The 9,125-nt window shown below is 43.8% G+C and overlaps 1 protein-coding gene across 1 annotated transcript; it reads left to right on the top strand.

The window, feature by feature from the left end:
• The first annotated feature begins 1,008 nt into the window (after window positions 1-1,008).
• On the top strand, window positions 1,009-7,487 carry LOC130298123 (oocyte zinc finger protein XlCOF7.1-like). Its single transcript, XM_056551020.1, has 5 exons — window positions 1,009-1,127; window positions 2,452-2,578; window positions 2,662-2,726; window positions 2,882-3,260; window positions 6,455-7,487. Exons 1-5 carry the CDS (start codon window positions 1,068-1,070, stop codon window positions 7,135-7,137), a joined length of 1,314 nt encoding a protein of 437 aa, XP_056406995.1. The 5' UTR covers window positions 1,009-1,067; the 3' UTR covers window positions 7,138-7,487.
• Window positions 7,488-9,125: the final 1,638 nt, after the last annotated feature.

Genomic DNA, 9,125 nt, shown 5'->3' with positions numbered 1-9,125 from the left:
ATCCCTCTATTCTTCTCCCTGCTCTGATGAAGACGTTCTGAATACACCGCAGCCTCAGAGATTAGGAGAAATGGATTCACAACGTCTTCAGCAGAGCAGGGAGAGCGACCTCAGAAGACCTGGAGGACCAGAGCGCCACCACTGGACGGGAGAGGGGAGTGCGCTCTAGTCTCTTATTTTACAGCCCTCGGACAATGGATTTTGTTTTATAGAGAAATCTGAAAACTCCTATAATGTCTCCTCAGATGTTTCCCCAGATTATCTCCAGGAAATGGATTTTATTTCTCCATAGAATCTGGTGCGGTTTATCATCGTCTCCTCTTCTTCCCTTCAGGTTTCTCCAATCCAGGATCCTCTGCTGATATCTTCTATATAAGAGAATTCTCCTGGATGACCCATCAACCATGGAGAGAGACAGGAACAAGATGGCCGACAGGATCATAAACCTCACCCTACAGATACTCTTCCGGCTTACTGGAGAGGTGAGGGATTCTGGGAGTGATGTCACATGACCTCATTCTTATCTATGCAATAACAGATGGATATGACTGGAGAGGTGAGGGATTCTGGGAGTGATGTCACATGACCTCATTCTTATCTATGTAATAACAGATGGATATGACTGGAGAGGTGAGGGATTCTGGGAGTAATGTCACATGACCTCATTCTTATCTATGTAATAACAGATGGATATGACTGGAGAGGTGAGGGATTCTGTGAGTGATGTCACATGACCTCATTCTTATCTATATAATAACAGATGGATATGACTGGAGAGGTGAGGGATTCTGGGAGTGATGTCACATGACCTCATTCTTATCTATATAATAACAGATGGATATGACTGGAAATGTGAGGGATTCTGGGAGTGATGTCACATGACCTCATTCTTATCTATGTAATAACAGATGGATATGACTGGAGAGGTGAGGGATTCTGGGAATGTATGTAGTGATATTAATGTGTCTCTCCATACACAGGATTACACAGTAGTGAAGAAGTCTTCTAGTGGAAGAACCCTGAGCCCAATACCGGGGCCCCCACCTCACTCCCTAATACATGAGGAAATGGATGAACAGAAGATCCTAGAACTCATCAACAAGATGATGGAGCTGCTGACTGGAGAGGTGACCCTGCTGGGACATTATACAGTAATGGAGGGGTCTGGTGATGACTGGAGAGGTGACACTGCTGGGACATTATACAGTAATGGAGGGGTCTGATGATGACTGGAGAGGTGACACTGCTGGACATTATACAGTAATGGAGGAGTCTGGTGATGACTGGAGAGGTGACACTGCTGGACATTATACAGTAATGGAGGAGTCTGGTGATGACTGGAGAGGTGACACTGCTGGGACATTATACAGTAATGGAAGGGTCTGGTGATGACTGGAGAGGTGACACTGCTGGGACATTATACAGTAATGGAGGGGTCTGGTGATGACTGGAGAGGTGACACTGCTGGGACATTATACAGTAATGGAGGGGTCTGGTGATGACTGGAGAGGTGACACTGCTGGGAATGCTGGGACATTATACAGTAATGGAGGGGTCTGGTGATGACTGGAGAGGTGACACTGCTGGGACATTATACAGTAATGGAGGGGTCTGGTGATGACTGGAGAGGTGACACTGCTGGGACATTATACAGTAATGGAGGGGTCTGGTGATGACTGGAGAGGTGACACTGCTGGGACATTATACAGTAATGGAGGGGTCTGGTGATGACTGGAGAGGTGACACTGCTGGGACATTATACAGTAATGGAGGGGTCTGGTGATGACTGGAGAGGTGACACTGCTGGGACATTATACAGTAATGGAGGGGTCTGGTGATCACTGGAGAGGTGACACTGCTGGGAATGCTGGGACATTATACAGTAATGGAGGGGTCTGGTGATGACTGGAGAGGTGACAATGCTGGGACATTATACAGTAATGGAGGGGTCTGGTGATGACTGGAGAGGTGACACTGCTGGGACATTATACAGTAATGGAGGGGTCTGGTGATGACTGGAGAGGTGACCCTGCTGGGATATTATACAGTAATGGAGGGGTCTGGTGATGACTGGAGAGGTGACACTGCTGGGACATTATACAGTAATGGAGGGGTCTGGTGATGACTGGAAAGGTGACACTGCTGGGAATGCTGGGACATTATACAGTAATGGAGGGATCTGGTGATGACTGGAGAGGTGACACTGCTGGGACATTATACAGTAATGGAGGGGTCTGGTGATGACTGGAGAGGTGACACTGCTGGGAATGCTGGGACATTATACAGTAATGGAGGGGTCTGGTGATGACTGGAGAGGTGACACTGCTGGGACATTATACAGTAATGGAGGGGTCTGGTGATGACTAGAGGTGACACTGCTGGGAATGCTGGGACATTATACAGTAACACCACTGGAGGGGTCGGGGTGATGACTGTATCATTGTGTGTCAGGTTCCTATAAGGTGTCAGGACGTGGCGGTCTATTTCTCCATGGAGGAGTGGGAGTATGTAGAAAGACACAAGGATCAGTACAAGGATCAGGTCATGATGGAGGATCAGCAGCCCCTCACATCACCAGGTAATAGACATGACTATATACACACGTCCTCTCATTATTTGTATGTAAAGAATGAATTCAGTCTCTGTATGTGTTCCCTACAGTCAGATCCAGTAAGAGAACAGCACCAGAGAGGTGTCCCCGTCCTCTTCTTCCACAGGATGATCAGGTAGATGGAGATATTCCCTATGATCTGTAGAAGGGCTGTGAAGCTCTTGTCGTCAGTCCCCTCACCCTCCATGACTCCTCATCTATAACATTCCACGTGACTTCTCCTACTGTCTGATGACTTTTACAATATTTCTTCCACATCTTATGAATCAGGGAGAAGATCTGAACAATATTAATGCTCCAGAGACAGATATGGGCGGTGATCAGCAGTATAAGGAGAACATTGCTACAGAGAAAGATCTGAACAATATTAATGCTACAGACATAAAGGAAGAAGAAGAGACAGATGTGAGCGGCGATGAGCAGTATAAGGAGAACATTCCTACAGGGAAAGATCTGATCTATATTAATGCTACAGACATAAAGAAAGAAGAAGAGACAGATGTGAGCGGCGATGAGCAGTATAAGGAGAACATTCGTACAGGGAAAGATCTGATCTATATTAATGCTACAGACATAAAGGAAGAAGAAGAGGCAGATGTGAGCGGTAATGAGCAGCATAAAGATGACATTCCTACAAGTAACCTCTCAGGTGAGTATTGCCTACTAAATGCAGAGAAGAGTCACGGCCGGGTGCACAAAGTACCAGTGTGGGGGAGAGGGTGATTGGACCTCTAAACACCAGAAATGCCCAGCAAAACAGTTTAAGGCCTGCGGTCATTAGTGAATGCGGTATTTAAACATTTAAATGAAAACTGGCACTGGAGTGATGTTCCATGTCGGTCTTTACCGGCAGATCGCTATCTCCGCCCATACTTCCTCACCCGACCTATTATGTAAATGTATGTCAATGGTCACGAACGAGTTAGGGGAGGACCCAATAGTAGAATTTCAAGAAGAATTGTCATTTATTAGGGAAAGTTGAAGGGTCGGGTGTTTATTACCTCAAAACATTGAAAATATTAGAGAGTAAAAAAAATACCTTTAACCCCTTATAATGCAAAAACAACAATTTCCGCCTCCTAATTTTCCTGTAAACACGATTATCAGATCCGACCGTGGTGGTGGTGTGGGGGGGGGGGGGGTACACAGGGAGAGTGAGCCCTAAACTGACCCTAAAAAGCAAACACTCTCCCTGCCTACTTGCCCATCTATTCTAAACGATGGATCGACAACTGGGCGCTGGTCCCTTCCTGCGCTAAAGTGCAGTGGCTAAAAAACACATAATAATACACAGTCGGTCACTAGCCAGAAACCTTTCAGGAACATGGAACACTATAAATACTGGACTCAGATAACTAACATAAACAGATAAAGTTCAGAGGACACAGATCAGACAGTAAGCACAGAGGACACTATAGACCAATGGTAAAGCACAGAGGAAACACTAATCAAGTGACCATGAACTCTATGAACAGTGCATGTACTAACAAACTCTAAAGGTCATATCAACCAAACAGGATACAAATATAGGACACTGTTCACACTGGACACAGATAACCTACAAACAGATTAGGTACAGAACACAAGACTGGGAAACGGATGAGTCTGCACAAACTCCAGGAACAAACAGGAATTATAACTCAATCTCTTAGATAACCTCCAGTAGACACAGGAATGTCTTGATACCAGAACGCAATCTCCCCAAGTCCGCCATGGAGCACGGAGATCTCTTGTCCTAATTTTCAATTCCCCGGATACCCCATGAAAAGGTAACAGGGATGTCTTGTTACAATAACTCAGAAAACGGATACAAGAAAACACACAGTGTGACACAGCTACTTAGCAGAAAGGACTAATCCTAAAAACCGACTAATCAAACACAGATTAAAATCTACTATGAGCATGCTACATAACCATGGCTAAAACCCAGAACATATCAAAGATAAATACAAAGTGCATGCTTTGGCGAAAATAGTAGATTTAAAGACTCAAACAAAGGGTGTTTCACCAACAGCTTCACAGCAGCATGTCAATCACCATCATGTCCGAACTATTAAAATATAATGTTAATGATCCCGTACGGTTAACGGCGTGAACGAAAAAAAAAAAAAAAGTCCAAAATTCCTACTTTTTTAATACATTTTATTAAAAAAAATTATAAAAAATGTATTAAAAGTTTTTTATATGCAAATGTGGTATCAAAAAAAAGTACAGATCATGGCGCAAAAAATGAGCCCCCATACCGCCACTTATACGGAAAAATAAAAAAGTTAGGGGTCATCAAAATAAAGTGATTATAAACGTACTAATTTGGTTAAAAAGTTTGTGATTTTTTTTTAAGCGCAACAATAATATAAAAGTATATAATAATGGGTATCATTTTAATCGTATTGACCCTCAGAATAAAGAACACACGTAATTTTTACCAGAAATTGTACGGCTTGAAAAGAAAACCTTCCAAAATTAGCAAAATTGCGTTTTTCGTTTTAATTTCCCCACAAAAATAGTGTTTTTTGGTTGCGCCATACATTTTATGATATAATGAGTTATGTCACTACAAAGGAGAACTGGTCGCGCAAAAAAGGAGGAAAAAATGAAAACGTAAAAATTCAATTGTCTGAGTCCTTAAGGCCAAAATGGGCTGAGTCCTTAAGGGGTTAAAGGGGTACTCCAGTGGAAAACAATTTTTTTTTTTTTTTAATCAACTGGTGTCAGAAAGTTAAACAGATTTGTAAATTACTTCTATTTAAAAATCTTAATCCTTCCAGTTCTTATCAGCTGCTGTATACTACAGAGGAAGTTGTTGTTCTTTCCAATCTGACTACAGTGCTCTCTGCTGACACCTCTGTCCATGACAGGAACTGTCCAGAGCAGGAGCAAACCCCCATAGCAAACCTATTCTTTCTGGACAGTTCCTGATATGGGCAGAGGTGTCAGCAGAGAGCACTGTAATCAGACAGAAAAGAACAACTCAACTTCCTCTGTAGTGTACAGCAGCGGATAAGTACTGGAAGGATTAAGATATTTTAAGAGAAGCAATTTTGAAATCTGTTTAACTTTCTTGAGCCAGTTGTTAGGGAAATAAAATAATAAAATCTTAACAATATATATATATCTGGGAAAAGATGAGGCATTCATCATTGTAAGTGAAGCATTTGTGCCAAAATAGCGCCAAATATAGACGGAACAAAGGGTAAACACAATGATAAACGCCGTCCAAAATCCTTCCCCAAAAGAGAAGCGTCCAAAACAGGGACAGTAACAAAAGGCCGACTACATAGGACAAAATAAACTGTAGGGAGGTGGTTTACTGGAGCTTTATATCCCCTATGGGAGCCTCCTATAAAGGGGTACTCCACCCACAGACCTCTTATCCCCTATCCTTTGGATCGAGGGATTCTGCATTCTTAACAGTACGTTTATACCGCTGGGTTATGGCGGCCGGAGACATCACAGCACGGCCCCTCCCATAGACATGAATGGAGGGGGCGTGGTGTGACGAAGGGGCGTGGCGTCTCTGGACGCCCAAACCCAGCGTTCTAACCCCAGCGGTGGGACCCCCGCGACCAGACATCTTACCCCCGATCCTTTGGGTAGAGGATAAGATTTCTGTGGGTGGAGTAACACTTTAATTATTCTAAGGTCCTGCTAGTACACAGGGGCGGAGTTACCCCATCATTGTACTAGGTAATAGGGAACCTATATTATTTGTGCATTAACTATTTAGTATCTGGAGGACGGTGAGAAGGTTCCATGATGTCACATGCTGCACTTATAATGTTCTACTAAAAAGACTATAAATATGGGCGCAGTTATTAATATAATCTGTGTTATTCTCTGCAGATTCTTGTAGCAGGAGATCAGAGGAGAATCTTATATCTTCAGATTATAAAGCAGATGATGATATCACACAAGATACATATGAAGAACATTCCATTATCCCAGATACACCCTCAGCCCTTCACAGCCAAGATCTGTCATCTCATCCTTATATACAGGTCCTGTCTTCTCAGTCATCACAGGATGTTCAGCAAAATAAAGGTCACAGAAGGGGTGTTGGACATCAAAAAGATTGTGCAAGGGGGAAGCAATATTCATGTTCAGTATGTGGGAAATGTTTTATCTATAAATCATATCTTGTTAAACATCAAAGAACTCACACAGGAGAGAAACCATTTTCATGTTCAGAATGTGGAAAATGTTATACTCATCAGCCAAGTCTTATTAGGCATCTAAGAACTCACACAGGGGAGAAGCCATTTTCATGTTCAGAATGTGAGAAATGTTTTGCTTGGAAATCAGATCTTGTGCAGCATCAAAAAATTCACACAGGAGAGAAACCATTTGTATGTTCAGAATGTGGAAAATGTTTTACTCAGCAATCAAATCTTTTCAAACATCACAGAACTCACACAAGGGACAAGCCATTTTCATGCCCAGAATGTGGGAAATGTTTTTTTAGTAACTCGCAGGTTGTTAAACACCAGAGAACTCACTCAGAGGAGAAGCCTTTTTCATGTTCATAATGTGGAAAAGGTTTTACTCAAAAATCATATCTTGTTGAACTTCATTTCCTCGTTCAGTATGTGGAAAATGTTTTATGTGGAAATCGGATCTTGTTGAACATCAAAGAACTCACACAGGAGAGAAGCCATTTCCATGTTCAGAATGTGGGAAATGTTTTACTCGGAAAGCAGAGCTCACACTGGAAAGTAACCTTCCATCTTGTGAAATAGAACAAATACTTCAACCATTGCAGTCAGAGTCACAAGAGAGAGCAATAAACTAACATTGAAAAAGTATAATTATAAAAAAAATACTCAACCAGGTACTAGAATATTCTACCTTAATGTATATAAACTGGTCCCAAACCTTGTTACAAATATTAAATAAAAATTTGCTTTTGAATATTAGTTTCTTCTCCATCCAATGGTTATAATCCATGGGGAGCTGCTGCTGATTCCTGATCTCAATAAGGTGGTCATGGCAGTGTGTAAGGCAATGTTTCCCAACAAGGGTGCCTCATAGTGATGGATGTTTACAGTGGGGAATCCACCATGGAGGGGGTGGGGTGTGACGGCACGATAGGGCGTGGAGTTACATCACATCTCCCGCCGCGGGAACCTAACATATTAGCCCTCGTTTACTATGAGTGTCGGGTTTATCTCTGAGTGTTTCTAGATTTACTCCATGTATTTTTCTCCCTGATTTACTAATGTGTCGCACGGGAAAATTGATTGTGTTGCCTGGTAAATTGTATATTTTCCCCCGGCACAGCACAATCATAGACACGCCGCAGCGCATGTGTGTGTGTGTATGTGTATATATATATATATATATATATATATATATATACACACCGTATTTATCGGGGTATACCACGCACCGGCCTATAACACGCACCCTCATTTTACCAAGGATATTTGGGTAAAAAAGTTTTTTCCCCAAATATCCTTGGTAAAATGAGGGTGCGTGTGTGTGCGTGTATACCCCGATACACTGTTTCTGACCTCACAGAAGCCCCCAGGAAAGGCAGGGTGAGAGAGGCTGTCACTACCCGCTTCTCTTCTTACCTGTTGCCGGGGTCGGGTCCGCGCTGCTTAAGGCCTCCAGTGTGCGTCCCCTGCGTCGTTGCTATGCACTGCGCGGTGCAATGACGAGTGACGTCATTGCGTCTCGCAGTGCATAGCAACGACGCAGGGGACGCACACCGGAGGTCTGAAGCAGCGCGGACCCGACCCCGGCAACAGGTAATTATACAACCGGGGATGGGGGAGGCAACAGGGCAGCGGCGCCGGCAATGGGTGCCGCTGCCCCTTTTCTCCCCCTGTCTGTTGGCGCCACTGCCCCATTGCCGCCACCGCTTCTCTCCCCCTGGCTATCGGCGCCGGCAATGGGGCGCCTGCACCGATAGCCAGGGGGAGAGAACGGGCAGCGGCACCGATAGCCAGGGGGAGAGAAGGGCCGGCAGCAGGGCTCTAAACCCCAGGACAGGCAGGGGCAGAGAAGCCGGCAGCGATGGCAGGTCTTTGCACCTGCAAAGCCGCTGCAGTTCATTGATTTAAAGCGCATGCTTTAAATCATTGAACTGCAGCGGCTTATCGGCGTATAACAGACTTTAGGCTAAAAATTTTAGCCTAAAAAGTGTGTGTTATACGCCGATAAATACGGTATATACATATACAGTATATATCCCCCCCCGGTGCTATCCTATATATATGCCGCCCGCAGCACATGTGTATATATATAAATGCCCCCCGCACAGCGCAATCATATACACACCGCAGCGCATGTAGATATATATTACATATGCTCTCCGCACAGCGCAATCATATACACACCGCAGCACATGTAGATCTATATTATATATATGCTCTCCGCACAGCGCAATCATATACACACCGCAGCGCATGTAGATATATATAATATATGCTCTCCGCACAGCGCAATCATATACACACCGCAGCGCATGTAGATCTATATTATATATATGCTCTCCGCACAGCGCAATCAT

This window comes from Hyla sarda, assembly GCF_029499605.1.
Source record: "Hyla sarda isolate aHylSar1 chromosome 1 unlocalized genomic scaffold, aHylSar1.hap1 SUPER_1_unloc_22, whole genome shotgun sequence".
NCBI lineage: Eukaryota > Metazoa > Chordata > Amphibia > Anura > Hylidae > Hyla > Hyla sarda.
Note: the sequence above shows the minus strand (reverse complement) of the source record. Positions and strands in the feature narration are given on the sequence as shown.

Excerpts from the sequence above, each read along its gene's own strand:
- LOC130298123 (XM_056551020.1), top strand. The coding sequence starts at position 1,068 with ATGGATGAACAGAAGATCCTAGAACTCATCAACAAGATGATGGAGCTG. Across the intron at positions 2,727-2,881 it reads TTCTTCCACAGGATGATCAG|GGAGAAGATCTGAACAATAT; the intron begins GTAGATGGAGAT and ends CTTATGAATCAG. Across the intron at positions 3,261-6,454 it reads TCCTACAAGTAACCTCTCAG|ATTCTTGTAGCAGGAGATCA; the intron begins GTGAGTATTGCC and ends TATTCTCTGCAG.